Source organism: Atractosteus spatula, chromosome 7 (genome assembly GCF_055471065.1).
Source record: "Atractosteus spatula isolate fAtrSpa1 chromosome 7, fAtrSpa1.hap1, whole genome shotgun sequence".
NCBI lineage: Eukaryota > Metazoa > Chordata > Actinopteri > Semionotiformes > Lepisosteidae > Atractosteus > Atractosteus spatula.
In genome coordinates this window covers 7,748,560-7,766,960 of record NC_142712.1, presented here as the reverse complement: position 1 = coordinate 7,766,960, position 18,401 = coordinate 7,748,560, and the positions used below count along the sequence as shown (strand labels likewise).

Genomic DNA, 18,401 nt, shown 5'->3' with positions numbered 1-18,401 from the left:
GGTGGTACACCCAGTCAGTATTTCAGAAACACATCAATCCTACCACAAATGTGTTTTCTCCCCCTTAGCAATTAAATCTTGATTACGCCCGAGATCACTTTTAACATGCACAGATAAATTGAGTTTTTCTACTGTCAGCAAAGCAGACGTGTAGCTGCACATTAGTTGCTGAACCAGACATAAAGCAGGGTATTAAAGTGATGTATGGGTTTTTTATTTATGTTCAATATTGTGTTGCAAACCAGTTCTAATCATTTTAGCACAAAAAGCAGCTGCAGGGAAATTAAACTGTTTTTCTACTTGCAGCTTAGAAATTCGATTTGGAGCACAATGTTCTCCCAGGACTATTAGTTGTATTTTTTGTTATTTAAATGGCCTTGCATTGCCCCATTAACAGCAGTTCATTAGCAGAAGTGATGGATGTAGTATATAGCTCATTTTTTGATCTGGCTCTCCTGTCATGTCAAGGCAACTTGAACTGCCATGGAAAGAATTACAGTAATTCCTCTTGGGAGGGCAGGGGGTGCACAGGTGTGTCTCTCTCTGGCCACTGAACACCTGCATAATTTAAAGTTTAATGGGCTTTATTTTGGAGTGTGTTCATTTTGAGCCAAATAGATGTCTATAGTTTTTATACCTGTCCCTGTTTCCAATCACATGCTAACCTATTTCTTTTAAGAAGGTGGGGAGTGTACTGTTTGTGGTGAAAGGCGATAAAATTGTCCAATCTAGTATTTTGGACCAATTGAAGATCAGCCATTATCCGTGTCCACAAAGACTGGGTGTTCTTTCCTTCATCTTTCTCTTTCAGTCCTCCGGCTCTCGGCTGGTGCGCTGCTGTAGGTTTGTTTTAGCTCGCGGCGGGTTAATGTTTATCCTGGCACCCGCTGATCCTATGGCAACCTTTCTGTGGTAACTGACAGTCTTTGGGAAAACTGTCGGACTGATCCCTGGAAAAAAATGTAAATATTCCCCCACCGCGCTTTGTATGAGATTTTATTTAGTCTTTTCTACCTCCTCATCCCATCCATTTTATTTGATTTCCATAAGGCTGTAAACACATCTTTCCTGTAAGAGGACAAAGAATGAAATAAGCAGCAAATTTAAGAAACATGACCTCAGACTGGGTAGATCTGTTTTTTCCTCCTGCCTGGTTTTTGGTGTTACATTGAGAAAAGAATGAGGCTCAGGTGGAGCTTAACCTTCCTACCAAAAAAACAATCTTGTGTAACGACTGAGAGATGAATTGCAGCTTTGGTCTGTTTGCTTTTTTTTTAAAAAAAAGAACAAGGTCCTTTTGGACTGCTGTTTGTCCAGAGTTAAATTCCCAATAGAAAGTAAAGGAGAAGGTCATGGTTGCCCACTACCACAAGAGGTGAGGTGCTCTGTGGAGATCTTTAGGCTGACATAAATGTCCCCAGTCTTATTTATATAGACCACACCTGATGCAAACAGCACACTAAATTGAAAATGGAATTTTTCACGAGGAGTTGATTAATGGGTCTGTATTTAAGGTGTGTCTTTGTGACTGTGTAAACTGAGGAGTTAAAGATGATAACTATGTTTTAAGTTGGTTTCGTAATTTGTTTTTTTTGTGCGTGTGTTGGGGGGGGACAGGGTACTGTTAGGGGTTTATTAAGAACACGCTTGACCTAGGTTTTGTTTAAGTTTTGTGAATTCTTTTGTTTCATACACCAGTAAAGCCAGTAACCACCCTAGACCCCATGTTGTTCATGTGTGAGGGTCCCTAAGTGAGATCTTCCACGGCTCATTTGTTGAGGTTAATATCACTGTTAGACACTGTTGATCACTGCGGTAGGCTCTGGTTATAAAATGAATTTAGGTTAGTCCAAGGCCTTGCCTCTGAACATTGATCATGGAACTAACATGTTGCTTACAGACTTATCAAGCTTTATTTTTATATAAAAATTATATAATTTTAAGAGGAGGATCATGTCCTACAAATTTGTGTGTAAAAATAAATTTGTGAATTTTCATTAGTGTAAAAGTGATCAGTTATTTGTTCTGTGGTAATTTAGTTCCATTAGTTTTAACAGTCTTTATGCAGGGTCTTCAAAGGATTCACAATTTTTCTTTTCAGTGATATGCTAAAAATCAGGTCTTCACCAACCCTTCCAACGTAGACGTCAGACCTAACACTTGAAATATCATGAGGCTTGTACATCCTCGAGGGTGGAATTTTGTATAGACAGACTTAAGTTGTAAGATCTGCTAAACATGGCTGCTGTTTGATAACCTTGGGTGTGAAGTGAAATAAAAATCAGCCATAAGGCAACCTGTTAGCCATCTAATTTTTTATACCTTACAAACAAAAATAAAACAGGTACTGAATATGTGGAACTAAAAAATGGAATCTGCATTGCTTCCTTCCAGAGGTTTATGATTTAGCTTCTTCATTTTCATTTAAAACAAAACCCATTTGCATCTCAGGAAAATGAGGCACTGCTTATTTGTTTTTCAGTTTTTTCTTTAACTAAGGTCTTGTACCTCTTTTAAACTAATGTCAAAACAAAATGGAAATGTCGTAAAGCACTTTGTCTTCAAGACGGGGGGAGGTGAATTGTTACCAGATATTCTGTAGGCTGGAACCCTTTGTCTGAAATGCATGTGACTCATACCGGCTCAGCATGAAGGGAAGGCAGCACCTGTTCAGAGACAATCTGGTTGGTTGTGGATAATTTGTTTGCTTCTAACCAGGACATAACTCGAGGCCCTGAAAAACACATACATGCAAGACATTCTTTTTGTTCGCTTTTTGTATTTCTAGGTCAAAAGATGTTTATTGAAGTCTTTCTCCTGTTGCCTAAGCCCCCAAATTAACTTCGAAATGCAGCGATAATGGAGTTGAAGCTTCTTAGACACCCCCACCTCCCCCTACACTCTCACACCTGTTTTGTACTCTCCAAGATGAATGATGCCTGAGAGGTGACGGTAAAAGAAACCTGAGTTTGGCAAACATTTAGATAAATGGTGCTCCTGTGTGTTGCTATGCCAACCCGGAAGACCTCCATTTCAGTACTTGCTCACGCTCCATTGCAGAGGCAAAACTCCACTATCAATGGAAACTGAATCTTACACTTCTTTATAACGCTCGGTACCACATTTGCATGGAGCTGTGACGGCCCCACATTGATCTTCAACTCCTAGGAGCAAAGACGTCCGCCTGGGTAAAACTTTTTTAAGGAGTCGATGGAGGTATATATTCAGTTTCTCCCTGTCGGAAATGTTTGACCTCCTTTCAAGCCACCTTCTGTTCGGTTTCTTTCCGTTGTCCCAGCTGTGGCCTAAACTCAGCTCAAACTTTTGGAATGTTTCCGTGGTCTCTAGCAGCACCTTTGTCATCCAGGTGTCCAATTTAAAATCCTCCCAGCCCTCAGGCAAAGCTTGAACAGTGACTCAGGATCATGTCTAACAGAGATAACGCTTCATTGACAGGCATATGACCCCCTCCTCCCCCACTCTCCAGAAACTATCCCTTGACCTGTAGATAGTAGCTGGTTTTCCATTGTGTCCTTAACTGTTAACCTGAGTACTGGGATTACACTGTGTATGTGGGGTGTGTTTCTACTGATTTCCTGCATTCCATTAACAGCCACTGCCTGTTATGTTAAACAGCTTACTGTTGCACTATAATTGAAAGCCAAGTTGAAGAGACAAGTTGCCTGCATGCTTGCTGAAAAAGTGGAGCCAGTGCTGTTATTAAAAAGAGTAATTGGGCAGAACCACATCATTATGGCAAGCTAGTATGTTGTGACTCAAGAATGTTGCAGTTGACAGGTGTTCTGTTAGATATTTTTTTATTAGTGATCTTGTTAAGCAAAAGAATCTGGCTTGATAGGAGGGTACTGTTTGTTGCAAAGAAAAAAGTGGAGACAACCTGCTGAATACCCTCTGGGCGTTTACTGCTGGCAGTTATTGGGGAAACAGGCTTTGACATGGCAGGGGCAATTATAGTGCATTCTTACTCTTTAACGTTGATGTCCATGCTTTTAGGTTTTCTGCCAGATCTTCCAACGAAAATAGCGTCATCTTATTTTTTGTGTTAACCTTGGAAACCGTTGTAATTTTTCTCCCTTTTTGACGAAGAATAAAAGCTTCCTGTGTTACAATTACAAGCTCGTGCAGGTCACTGTTTTGGAATGTCCTTTTTAAGGTATGAATGAAACTTGAGTGTCAGTTGTGAAATTACTATGAGGCGTGTCAGACTAACGCGTGAGAACAGAGAAAGATGGAGGCATCATCCATGTTTTGTTCTTTTTTCCACATTGCCGTTACATATATTTAGTTTACCAGGGGGAGTGGACAGAGGAATTTAAACCTGCTACCTGGTGGGGGAAGTGTTAAATATTTCCCACACCACCTCTGTTGTCTGGAAAGTTGTATTTAATTTAAAGGGTTCTGAAATGGCTACACACACACAGAAAAAATGTGCAAGTACGTGTGCTTGTAGAGTCCCCACTGAAAAGCCACATCTCTCCTGAGAACACCAAGTGGCTTGAGCAGTAATACAAATTGATAGAATGAATGTACAATTGTTTTTGGAACGTGAACCATACAGGTAAGGACTTACAAAGGGGAGAGGCTATGTATTGGCCATCTCAATCCAGCTTTCAAATAAAAGCAGTGGAAGTATTCCAGATTAACATTCACCAATTCTGCAATCTTGTGTTAGCTTCCAACTACAGCTATCTTTTTAGCCACCCACTCAACAATCAGGCAGCTTGGGTTTTTTCAATGGTAATTCATCATTTGTGTCTTCACCTTGCCAAATAAAAATTAGAATTTCACTAGGGGGTAGAGAAAACAAGGACAGATGAATAATACAGAGTGCTTTACCGCATCTTCTTAATCAGCCTGTAAAATATAGGAATGGAGAGTGCTGATGAAGAACATGCGGTCTTAGGAGGAAGTTGAGAGGACCTTCAGGAAGGTATGGATATGCCACAGGGAATTGGAGAGGATGTTTGCACATTTATGAAGTCAATTATTTCACCACTTGAGGCTCTGTGGCAGCCCTTGACTTGAGTGCTTGAACCCTGCATAGGTTAATTAGGCTTCTTGCTCTATCAGACATATGCAGCAGCTTGGCCTTCCCAAACCGGTGACTTCTGTTCAGAATTTACTGAAGACCTGTGTTGTGCCTTCAGTAAACAAACAGCACTTAAGACTTGGCTGTTTCAGTTTATAATTGCAAAGGCAGCAGGCTGAAGTTAATTTTTTCACAGAGGTTTAGTAAACACTGTTAAAAATCAGTTTATTGAAGTTGATATTAAAGCCCATATTTAACGGGCTGATATTGGTTGTATTGGCGACATAGTTATATATAACCGTTTGACATCTAAAGTTTTGAGTTTGCTATGGAATACCACAAAAGATTGTGGAAAATGGAAATCTGCTTTAAAACCCAATGGCCGCAAACAGTTCTCTTTGGCGAATCTGAAGGGCCAAACTGTATGATCTCTTCAACAGTTTCTGCTGGTTGTAAGTATAGTTTGTCCCAGTTATCAATGGAACTTGTTTTATTTTTCCTTTAGCATGCAGGCACAAATCAGAATTTGCAGCGCTTGCCAACAAGTGGACATCCCAGATGCCAACTTAATGCAAACATTCAGCTCCTTCCTTCGCTCTTCTGATTGAGCTGTTATTCTGAGCTTGGTGTCATTAGGAATGACCCCTTACCCATTCCCCCCCCAACCCCAAAGATGAGTTTTTATTCTTATTGTCTCCCCGTCTGCCTCTTCATTTCCTGTCAGGACTGCAAGCAGTTTGTCAAATGAGAGTGCGACTTGGAGAAAGGGGGTAGATATCGAAGAAAAAATGTTCACTTCTATCCACTGTGAGAAGCACAGAACAAAAGCGCTTTTGATGGGGCATTTGCACAGCGTCGTAATTTCTGTTCCCCATCGACGAGATGATTATATCCCTGCTTACACTTCCTTGACACAACCTGCTGAACGGGCTACTCCATTCAAGACTGCTGAGAACAAAACCTGAAATGTCTGCTGATGGATTTGCAGACCTGCCACTTAATACAGTGTGATAGACATAATTATAGTCTTCAAAATGCAAAATTGTATGCAGAATTCAGAAACCTTATTTTTATACCTGATCTTGAGTAGAATGTGTCAAAGTTCTTTCTACCATTACATTTTTTTTTATCCAAAAAGAAATCTCATTAATTCTTGATCAGTTTTGGAAGCCTAGAAGCCTTTTTTGTTTCAAGTTATTTCAGATCTTTACACAATCAGGCTTGCTCAACTATCGATGGAATCAGGGAAAAGATGGGCCACACTTATATGAGTGAAATGAGCTTTACAGCTCCCACTGGAGTACAAACAAGCATTTTGTCTGTCAATATCGAAGGTTGTCAGTGTGGGACATTTATTGATATTTCATATTGATGTGCATATGGTGAATGAGTTGTATTTTATAGGGTACAATTGTTCGCTAAGTGCTGAGAATATGATACTACCATACATCTGGTAGCATCACCAGTGATACCAGCTGAACTCTTAAGGTTGATGACAGTGGGCTCTTGCAGATGGTACAGCTATGTGTTTTAACTCTCGCCACCTGATACACACAAGCTCTGGCACAAATGCCACAAGCCCTTTGTTCAGCCTGCCCCTGGGCTTTTAACCTTGGGCCCACAGGGAGCAAACTGAGCCAGCTCTGGCTGTTTAGAAATGCTGGACTAAAAGGAAGGATTACGCTGAGCTAAAGGGATCAGATTCAAAGCCCTGTTCTTTAAAATTAGGCACTCTTCCCTAAGAATTTTACAACCAGGAAGAACAAACGTCATTCAAAACTTGTTTATCTGCCAAGGCACTTATTATTCGGAGATTATTGTTATTCTGATTAACAGATCTTAATATAGAACATGTTTTGGGCCATGGTATGATGTGCTGTCTTTTTAAAGTGGAATGTGGGAGTATGTTTTTTTTTTTAAAACCTTGTCTTTTCGAATCAAAACAGAAGAAAATGGTTTGGATTTTAGCACCGTCAAACCTAATTATGTTGTTGAAACCTTTTTCAAGGAGGAGAGAAATGAAAACTTGCACTTACAGACCAATCAATTTCGGTTGTGTAACTAAAAACTAAAAAAAAAAACTAACCGTAAGAATGAAAAATCTTTCCGTTTTGCCCCCTTGATACTGCAAATCGAAGTAAATGATATGCTCAATGAATCTTTTCCATTTTAACAATTAACTAGTTCAGCAAAAGGCTCACTTTCTAACGGATTAGTATTGACTCGGGAACCACAGATTATTCTTGATGTGCCTAATCTCGATACTATGAATTTTCATGAAGCAAGCTTGAAATGATACAGTGAGGTTTCCATAATATTTTATAGATATTTTACTCTGAGTCCGGGAGAAGGAGTTTGAATAAATGTCAAGGCATAATAAGTGACTGAATAATACTTACGAGATCCAAGGGAATACACAATCTAAAGTGGGGGGGAAACTGAATGATTATCCTGGTGGGTTTTATAATGCTCTGATATTGCATTTTCACTTTTGCCAAGAGTGGTTTAAAGGAGTGAATGTCTACAAAAGTACTGAGCAAGCCAGATGTAGGTGCATTACTTGACTATTGTTGCTTGCACCATTGAAAACATGGTTACAGGCTGCAGCTTCAAGCCTTTTATAGCTGCTGTTATGTCTCCTTGTGTTGCTGTGCTTTTTAATTCAAGGTCACTTTCGGCTCTACCTTACTCTTAAATAAGTTGCTTCTTTGCAAGTTCAAGTGGTTTTAAGTCTTTATCTACTTGAACTGAAGTTCAGGTTTCATTTTGAAGTATTTTAGTGCTTTATTTTGATCTATTAATTTAAAGTGGCCATACCTTTTCCATAATATATCCAGCTGTAAAGGAGATGTACTGTGGAAAAAGACCAAGTGGAATACCACTAGTCAAGAGCCACAGCTTCCTCTCCTTTTAATAATCCTGGTGTTTTTGGTTAATATTTTTTTAAAATAAGTTATTACTGTAAACAGACATTGAACATTTGAGGCATGCCACATAATGCAATAATGTTTCCTTGTAAAGGAAATGCGGAAGGAGCTGGCCTGAGGCGTGTTCTGAATTCGTTCCTGTCCTTACAAGGACCGGTAATGCAAAATGTCGCTTTTATCTAATGCAGTAATTCATAACACAATTTCACATCAAGAATATTGAGAAAATGCTCTCCTAATAACTCAGGCCATTATAGGCTTTACTCTCTGCTTGATTAATTCCATTAAAACCTGATTCTGGGATGCGTCTCATTCATCCTAATTGATTTTAGGCATATCTTATTAAGCTTCCAGTATAGCCTGAGATGGCTGTTCAGTTCTACAATGGTTTCCCTTTTGCTCGGAGTCTCTGAATTAGCAACTGCTGAAAAGAAGAAAGTGGCTAATCAAGAACTATGGTGTATTCTATTGTGAGCCAAGCAGTACATTTTATACGCTTCAATTGTGTGTTCTTGCAAGCCTGGGAAGGTGTATATTTTATTTTTTAAATTGAATATTTAATGTGAGCCCACAGTTGCTCCCTCCTCAACCTTGTGGCTAATTTGGTACAAACTTTGCCCATAAAAACGACTGGCCTTTCATGTCGCAGACACCTGAGTCATTATTACAACGAAAAAGAAACTTGTTTTCCTTAGTTATACTTGCTAAGACTAGGCATGCTTTTGATCATTCAGGTGATGTGATGTGCTGGAAAAGAAATTATAGTTTCCCCAGTGCATACATATTTGATTTGTCTCTGAGGTGGGAGCAATGGAAAAAGGGCACATCCAGGGAAAGCTAATGTGGAAATGTGAAGATTTCCACATTAATTGGTCATGATGAGACCATTGGACTTTTATGTGTCATTTTAGATATCCACTAGGCTGATATGCAGCAGCCTTTTTAAGTTTGATGTCAGTCGTTCAGTAGGCACACAATGTTATTGACATTTTAAATAGGGAGCAGATCTTTTTTATTTTGGGAAGGTGGAGGTTTACCACACTGGCCTGGGACGGCTGCATCCATCTGATCCACTTGCGTGACTTGCGTTTTCAGACAGAAGTGGCTTCAGCACAAGCAGTCCCATGAGGAATTAGCCTGCACGCCCTCAGGAGGACAGCAGCTCGCCGTCGGTTAACGCGTTGAGAGCTGAGAAACAGAATCTCTTCTGTGAGGGGGAGAGTGTGTGAGGTGATGGTGGAGCATGTGGGGATGTCGTCGTGAACTCTGCCCGTTGCATTTTTTAAGCCAGCTGCTGGGGCAGTAGAACTGAGATGATGCAGGAAGGACTCGAACACCATGATGTCTGTGGTGCAAATTGAGCTCTAAAGTATCTCGGGTTTAACTCATAAATTTCCTTGATCCAATGTCAATTGGAATGGAGTGTCAATAAAGGGCATTGTGGTGCATGTAACAGCACAAGACCCTGCCCTTGCCTCAACTAACACTAGTCTTTTGTCTTTGCATTGCCAGGTGTGATGGGATGTCTTTTTTTAAGGCGGCATGTTCCTCTGCACACACTTGAATTCCCTTTCGGGATGATTCTGCGCAGTGCATTTTCCAGCCCTCTCTCAAGGACATGCTTGGCATTCCTTACAGAGGCAGAGACTAGGAGTGCGTCTGAAACATTAATGCGCAGCTCAAAATATACAACCGAGCGCATTGGAGAAATTTTGTCTTCTAGGTGCTGGTCCTGAAGCATATGAATGTGCATATAACAGATTTTTTTTTTATTTCAGCTATTTTTACCTTTTCCTCTTTTTGTGATTGTACAATAGGCAGGATTGCTCTAAGACTAGTGCTATTTATTGCTCTATATGTTTATCCTACAAAATTACTGTGCATCATTCCTAGTCACAGCAGCTCAATATCCCTTTTATATCAAGCTTATCTGCCTGCCTGCCTGCCATAATGGAACAGGAACATAGAGGCCCTGCAATACCCACAGATCTATTGCTTTTGATGTGAAGTCGAATACTGGTTTGTTTGCACTGGCACAATGTCTTCCTTTCATGCAGTTCGGTTGCAAAGAATTGAACAATAGAGAAGGGACCAAATGGTTAAATACACAGTCGGAGAAAAGTGTAAATATGTGCTGTATTTTTCAAACTGCCATCTTGTTGTATTTGCAAAGGGTGGCATTATTATTTTTTAGAGCTCAAAATCCAAATCGTGCGATAAATGGAAAATATGGGGGTGCTTGTGTGGTCGAGATTCTGGAGACGCAGGCCTACGGGAGGAGCTGGAATTAATTTGAAATGTTCAGTTCCACAATTTAGCTTCTTTACACATTTCTTTTGTGGTGCATTTTAGAATAAAACGGATTTAATCAGCATGTCCCTATATACCTGTTCTGACATTGGTAAAGTCTTGTTGTCTTTGGCCTTTAATTGCATAATGATCGATTTTAGTTTCCCTGGCATAAGAGATCCAATAACAGCCCTCTGCCCTCCATGGACCCAAGATTAATGGGTGTGGACAGGATGATTGGAGCTGGAATGTAAATTGGCCAGGAAGCGGAGTACATGGTTTTTTTCCCCCCCAAGATCTCAAGTTAGAAATATCTTTAAGGTGTGCACAGTCCAGTATACACCATGTCAAATACTACTGTTCTTTTTTCATAGGCAAGCAGAGTACAATAATATGTAGTTTTTCAGGACTGTAGGAATAAAACATCAAACGATTCAACAGGGTATTGCGCTGTGGCCTGAAAGAGGCAAATGAGCTTCTTTTTGTTGTCGCTTAACTACAGTTACACAATGAAAGGCTTGAATTTTTTTTTCATGTTCTAATACGACTGTTTTCCACCACCTGCACTCCTGGGAAAAGAGCAGCTGTTTTCCAGGTGGTAGCCTTTCAGCCTCTCTGTTGTCATGGTGCTCTGCACGTACAGGATAGGTAGCATGTGGTGTTTGTGCTCGCTTTACACACAAAGCCTCGTAGCCTGCTTTCAGCCAGACTGGCACAGAATCATGCCGTGCCAACCTGGCCGAGGGTATTTGAGGTGACAGCCGTTGACATCCTCCTCGTCTGTGGAGGTGAGGGAGGGCTGGCTTGTTAATTTCCGGCGTCCATTGATTTGAAGTGGAATCCGAGAGGAACAACTTGCCTGGGTTATACTTTCCATTCTTTAGTTTATTTAACTCCCCTGTCCCCTCTGTTGTCCTCCGTGGTGAATGATGCTCATTTTATGGGCTCTTAATCAATACTGTGCTGATTTGGACATTTGAATGAATTCCTACCACGCCACACGAAAAGCCCTTATCAGAAATGCACTGGATGATTTATTAGTCTCAGTGTACAATTGGTTACACAGAGTATTTACATAAATTTGTTCCACAGATTTTGTTTAGCGCTGAATTCTTTAATATGCCATTAGCTACTTGTTTTGTATAATCAAATGACATTTATTCCTAATATGTTGAAAAATAAAATAGTTCTGGAAGCTTGTAGGGTCCTCCTTGTCAACAGTGATGTTTGATATTTTTTAAGGTTTTCTGTATCAGCGGTGAAAACCCATTATATTCTTTTTTTATCCACCTAGAGCAAATTCTGTGCATTTGGTGCAGAATCTTCATACTTTACTGTTGCCAGACCATCTAGGGGCCTGCCTGATGATTTGTAAAGGCACTCAAGTTATGTCAGGTGTTGCTACCTGAGGCAGGCTGGGAAAAACTATCTCCACGGTGGCGTCGGTTGGAATGTGGTGAATGATTTGCGTCCTTGAGTCGATCCTCCCTCTGGCTCGGTGTAAAAAATACAAATTTTGCTGTGGGTGTGGAGGCCCAGAGCTGCGGAGGCACTCGTCTGCAGACACGTGAACACCCTGACGAGACGAGACGAGGTGATGATAGCATCTCCTGCTTCGCAGTGCAGTCGTCCTGCCTGGCCTGACAGCAACATGACAACCAATGCGTTTTGTAAGGAATTTGGCTCGGCTGATCTCTATCAGCACTGTGTTCTTAACGGCTCTAGCTTGGCTGCTGTACAGTACAAAGGCATAGTGTTCATAGGAGTGTACACCATTAAACACCTGTTTCAGGTGTTTCTCTTGTTTTTCAACAGCCTCTTCCGTTCTCTTCATGGTTTTGAGTGAATGCTGTTGTCCGCCTTACTGTTTCTTTTAACCCAAGTCGTCTATCACTATTTTCACCACACATTTTGAAATCTAAACACTTGAGCAAGATCCATTTTAAGGGTCAGTTTTAGAATGAATTATTTTTGTGTACAAGGATTTTAATTTATATGTATTGGATTTAACTTGACTTTTATGGTGCAGTTTAGGTGCAAGAATCATTTGTTAAACCAGACACTTTAGAGATTGTTTATAAACCTCTCTGCTAAACGTGTGACTGTGCACTGTGTAATTATTCAAGACTCTTCAATTCCTCTTAGTGCAGTTTCAGATCAGACCAGTGTTGTTGGCATTGTGGAAACTGTGGTTCTTAACATTTTCTCACCAAAACTTTACATCAATTTTAAAAAGCTGCTTGTGGAGATATAAAATGAACTGAGTAAAATTCTCCAGCATAACTGTAAGCAAACCTGTTGCAAAATCTGTTCTTTCTTTTTCCAGGATGCTTATAAACCTTTTTTTGGGTGCTACTGTTGAGTGTTTAAATAGATAAGAGAGAATTTTTTGCTGCGGGAAATAATTTTTTGGGGCTTTAAATGTTAAATAAGATTTATTACTGGATGGCTTAATTATTCTGAGGGGAGAAACAAAAGCATTTTGAAAATGAGAAAAATGGATAACTGCAACAGCAGCTCCTTTTATCTTCCTTTTGTCCCCATTGTTTAATGAAGCATTTCTACCATTAAGCTTACTCTGCATGAAATCCAATTGTCCTGCGCCACAGAGTTGGTTTCAAGTTACAGTAAATTCAAAATACTCATGTATGAATCTTTCTGGCAGGCTGTATTGGAGAGCTCTAAGAGATACAGAAAATGTTTAGTTTTGTGCCCACATACTAAAGTAAGCACATTTCCATCCATTTTCTAACTGCTTTGTCCTATACAGGGTTGCAGGAGATCCAGAGCAAATGTGTAAGATTTAATTTGCCAGGGTTTAAAAAAGATCTTGAGAAAACTGCCTTAGAGAACATTGGTTCCTGTAAGCAGATTTCATGTGGATCGTGTTTGTGGTTTACACTTAGTCTGAAAAAGCTGTAAGTAATAAATCCATCGACTTGTACTACTGAGGATCAAGATATTGTTCCGTCAGACATAAACCAGTCCAGGCCTGTCTTAATTTAAATTCAATTTTTTTAAATCTCATTTTATTTCTTTATTTCAGGATGCAGTTCCGAGAAGGTGACTGCTCTGTATGGAGAAACAATTGAGGTGCCATGCAGTTTAGCTTCTCCCAAACCAAAGGACTTAATGTTTGTGAAATGGAAATTTGTAAGTATTTTTGTGATGATCAATAATAACTTTAACTGCATATTAGTTGTGGGTTTTTTTTCTGAGCAGTCTGCGGAGTTATGAGTCACAGATGAGAAACCTGTCTCTGCTATTACCCCAATACAAATGCATAGACTATAAAAATACTTTTTCAAACCCTCTGCAGAGACGTAGGAGCGTATTTTGGTACTATGAGAGGTACATGTTTCCTCAGATCGGCGATGTGGCTGGCTGTGTGCCCATTATGAAGGGAGCTTGTTCTTGTCATGATTCTAAAACCCCAGTAAAATACTGAATTAACTTCATGGTATGAATATGGTCATTCACGCGTTTTCCTTATTGCTCAGGAAACGCAGGAAGCTGGTGAAGGGGACCTGTTGACCAAACAGGAGCAGAAGGACGGCGTTAAAATTCTGGCTAAGGATGAGTACAAGGATCGAGTGAATGTTACTGAGAACTTCAGCCTGCGCATTACCAAGGCCACCTTGCAGGATGAGAAGACTTTCACCTGCTTGGTGGTTACCATGAATGACGCTGAAGAGCACTCCACCTCTGTCCGGGTGTACAGTAAGTGTGCGGGTTTTTCTGACGTCTGCTCTTTAGAGAATGAACATTTCTGTTTTAACAGGAACATCATTGCCTTTGAACTTCTACTTGTCTTGTATTGCTTGAAGAATATTTCTGGTCCTACCCGTAAAGGTGGAGGCATGTGTAAATGTTTCCCTCCGTTCATCAGATTATTAAAACTTGGTGAGATTTTCTGTCGCAAAAAATTGACTTTCTGCAGCATGATTTAATAGTGAAGCAAGGGGCTCTTTTTTCTTTGGAAAGGTTTCTGATTTGCGGTTTGCGGGTTAATTGAATTCTGTTCTCAGTGGCCGATAAATGTGTAATTTCTTATTTGCGATGAGAACATGTAGCGACATACCAAAAATTGCATGAGAAATATTGTATTTTATTGCTCCAGTCTTATTACTGAATTATCCCTGTTGCTTACTTTTTTACTTTCCTTGCAGAGTTGCCCTCCAAACCGCAGATCAAAGAAAAAGCCAAGCAACTGGAAAATGGAAAACTTACCTTGGTGAGCTGCATATATTACTGTTAACCTACTGTTGTCACAAGGCTGTAGCTGATGGGTCTGAGAGTGTGAGAGAATGCACTGTAGCAAAATCCAAGAGTATTGGAATCTCTCAGTCACTGTATGTTTCATTTTCATGTCCTGCTATCAGTCAATTTTTTCCACAAGATATTCTCATGGTTAGCATCATCCTCAAAAGGCCTTACACAATGCATCTGGTTATTAGTGGCGACGGAAAACCCATCTAGATTTCCAATTAAAGAATCAAGAAGTGAAACGAACAGCACAAACCATTTACAATACAGATAAAGTGCTCAGTTCAAGGACAAGTGATGACTTAATGTGTACATTAATACAAATGGCTAAAGTGGGTTATAGTACTAAAAAGAATGGCTACCTAACAAGAGAATACCGCTTATCAGAAGGAGACTCGAATGCGAGATCAAATATCCCAGCAGTTATAAGGAAGGTGGTGAGATCAGAGACAGCCACAAAACAGATGTTTTCAATTTAGATTTGACCAAGATAAAGTGCAATACACAAGATGTCCTTGGGCTTTCTATTTTTAATACATCTTTTTCCTCAAAAATGCATTATTGTGTCTTTTATTAAATTTCTCTTTCATTATTGTTTGCCATTTAGCTTTATGTTGTGCTGCTTTCAAGGCAGATAAGGCTTCTGCAGTCCAAGTGCCGCCTTCTGCTCTGCCTCTGAAGGAAGGAGAAATAAATGCCTCTACTGAGGGAGAATCTCAGAAGCACCTTTGAATTTTGACACGCAGAGAAAGAACAGCAGACCTCCCTATAATGGAGGTTTTGAACTTGGCCGTCTCTGCCTGCGGTTTATATTAAACTGAAACTTTTCAGCTTTGAAAGGCCAGGACTTGGCTTGATATTTGCAGTTTAATTAAATGCAAGGGTTTGATTGAGATTGTATTGCAGTAATTTATGGGTCCAGAAAAGAGTATAAAAATATATTAAACACTTATCAATGGGTGACATTAAAAAGTACATTGTATAATTTCCTCAAAACATCTGTTGCTAAGTCGCGAGACTTGATCTCTCTCTATATATATCATGGCCCATTCCTTGTAGAGACCCTGTAGTTTATCTGATGCTGACACTGCAGCAGGTTCCCCACTCTGCTTTTCTACCTTTTTATGAATAGGCTCAGTTTCCTGTGCCACCCTTAAAACCTGGGCTAATGTATCATTCCAGCTGTGCATTAAAATGTTCGTGTTATTGCATTTCACCGATGGGAACATTGTTTCCTGTAGATGGTTCTCCACTCTCCAAAAGGAATTGCACTTGTGTTCAGTCATAGTGAACCTAATCCTGTCACATCTTTATTAATGCAGCTTCAGGTTTTCCTGTAATAGGGTTTTTGCAGATCCATTTTTCTTGGAGAGGATGAAGAGAATAATACACTGGCATGTTTTGCTGCTAGACTATATTGAGCATATAGTTTTTCAGGGCTAGCTGAGACTTTTAGGAGATAGTGTTTCTGTTTTATTGAAAATTAGCAGCCCTGTCATCATTAGTGAAGGTACCTGCTAGAATGAATCATGGTCTAGTCACCTTGGTGAGATCATTAAAGATATATTTTGTATTTAAGAACCTCTCGTTACCAATTCCCCTAACTAAGTGGTGACATGTCAGTTTGGTGTTTTTTAAAATGGGTTTCCCATATGGTGGTATTCATGGAGTAGAGAGATTGATTTTCAGCATCAGCTATAATTAAAAGACATTTATATGAATGTACAAGAAAGAAATCAACTGTTATCCTGAGGTTACCATTGCTATAGTGGTATAATACATGAGGAATATCACACAACTGTAGTATCTTAGAAAAAGGTAATGTTTGTCTTATTGCTTCTTTCATCATAAAGATGAAATATACGGATGGGAAAACAGAGGTAATGCACAGAATAAGATAGTGACATTTATGCCTCAAGCTCAGCTGAACCATTTTAAAAGAGGCGAGTTTTATTTTGTCAAAAACTTCAATGCGGTGGTTTTTTCCTCCTCTCTGTTCCTCGTCGCCTGTCAGCCTGGTTATACTGCTGCCTCAGTGTCTGATTTCTTTTCCAGGTGGGCGACTGTGTCACAGAAGCTGGTAATCCTGCAGGGAACATCACGTGGTCAAAGAACGGGAGCCCTCTGGTCTCGGATGGAAAGTGTAAGTCAATCTGCTGCCCAGTAATGTTTCTTCAGGCAGTGATTCCAAGAGCTTGGCCAGAGACTTCGTGTCTAACAAGCAGTGTAGAACCTCAACTGATAACCCTTTTCTGATTATCAGTACAAAGCATGAAAAAATGTAACATGGACGCTGCAGTTCTTTTCATGAAGTACCGTCCATGTAGTTGACGACAACATATTTTAAAAGGTGTGCATGACATTGTATGAATTTTTTTTTAATTTGCTTTTTTTTTCCTGTGTGTGTAGTAATTGTCATCACAAACGACGTGACCGTAGATCCCACGACAGGCCTCTCCAGCACTTCCTCCAAGCTGAAATACACAGCTTCAAAAAGCGATGTGGGAGCCCAGTTCACCTGCTCAGTACAGCACTCTGTGGGGCCTGATCAAGTGTCCAGTGCTGAGACTTTCGTTATTCACTGTGAGTAGCTTTCAGTAACCTCACAGAAGCCTGGTGTACAGATTAGTAGACCAATCACGTGCTGTAGACTGTAGTTGAGAGCATAGTTGCTTCAGGTGTTCTTTATATTGATTTAGTAGTTTCCTGTAGTGGTGGCGAAAATGTTCTGGCAATAAATTAGCTGAATGGTACATCTTTATTTAAAACATGCCGTCTCTTATTCCGGCTTTGAGGTATAATGATCAAGTAATGACAAATGACATTTCTGTAAAACTAATGAACATGGTAGAGGATGAAATGTGAGGAAAAGGTCTTTGCTTTGTCAGAGTTCCTGATCTTCTGTTCTCGACTTCCGCCGCTGTGTGTCCATGGAATTCCTGCCGTTTTGCCTTGAGGTGGCCGTCAGAATTGTTCTTATCAGAAATCTATGGGTTTTTTGACTCTTGCCTGACACAATGTGGGTAATTTAGTCTGTCTGGCACAGCACTTACTGAAGGTTGAAAGCAGTATTGTGTAGCGCCTCAGGGTGCAGAAGCAATATGACTCGCTCCACTGCTGCATTCAAAAGAGATGTACAGGAAATGACTGGTAAAAATTATGCTCGCAGGCCGAAGGCTGTCTTTCTGTGCATGAAGGCAGCGTCCGAAAAGTGCTTGGGCAGGTTGGTAAGAAATTTCCAAAGTGTCTCAGTCCTGTGTTGCGCTTCATGTTAAATGGTCTTTTCGCAGATCCCTCGGAGAAGGTCAACATTGAAGTGCTGAGTAAAGGTCCGTTCAAGGAGGGGGACAATGTGACCTTGAAGTGCTCTGCTGATGGGAACCCCCCTCCTAGCAGTTACAGCTTCTACGTTAAGGCAAGCTCCCTTTCTTTGTGTATTCTGCCCATGGGATCTTTATTATTATTTTGAGCACAGTCGTTATGTGTTTTCACATTGGCACGGAGGCTGTGGTATCAGCTTTAGGGGGTAAAGCTGTTGCTTGAACAGCAGATGTCAGTTTAGGGTAATTTGTGCTTCAGAAAGACCTTGAAAACTGTTTCTCACGCTGATAAAAACCTCTCCACCTGTGTGGCTGTGTATTTTAAATTCCTCATTGCACTTGTCAACACAGGGCAAGAAAGAAACGGTGCAGAATTCGAACACGTACACTGTGACCAGCGTGAGGCGAGATGACAGCGGAGAGTACAAGTGCTCTCTCGTCGATGACGACAAACTTCTGGATTCAGCCAACATCACTGTGCACTGTGAGTTAGCGTCTCAGTCGCTGCTTGATTGATGGTTTAGAGGGAAGTAAACAGGAAAGGATACA

The 18,401-nt window shown here is 40.3% G+C and overlaps 1 protein-coding gene across 1 annotated transcript in view; it reads left to right on the top strand.

Annotated features, from left to right (window-relative positions):
• alcama (activated leukocyte cell adhesion molecule a) overlaps window positions 1-18,401 on the top strand; it is a 57,048-nt gene that overhangs the window by 29,432 nt on the left and 9,215 nt on the right. The window contains exons 2-8 of the mRNA XM_088921659.1: window positions 13,313-13,419; window positions 13,767-13,986; window positions 14,436-14,500; window positions 16,588-16,675; window positions 16,942-17,115; window positions 17,823-17,947; window positions 18,204-18,336. Coding sequence (XP_088777785.1) covers window positions 13,313-13,419; window positions 13,767-13,986; window positions 14,436-14,500; window positions 16,588-16,675; window positions 16,942-17,115; window positions 17,823-17,947; window positions 18,204-18,336 — 912 coding nt within the window. The remainder of the gene's footprint in view (window positions 1-13,312; window positions 13,420-13,766; window positions 13,987-14,435; window positions 14,501-16,587; window positions 16,676-16,941; window positions 17,116-17,822; window positions 17,948-18,203; window positions 18,337-18,401) is intronic.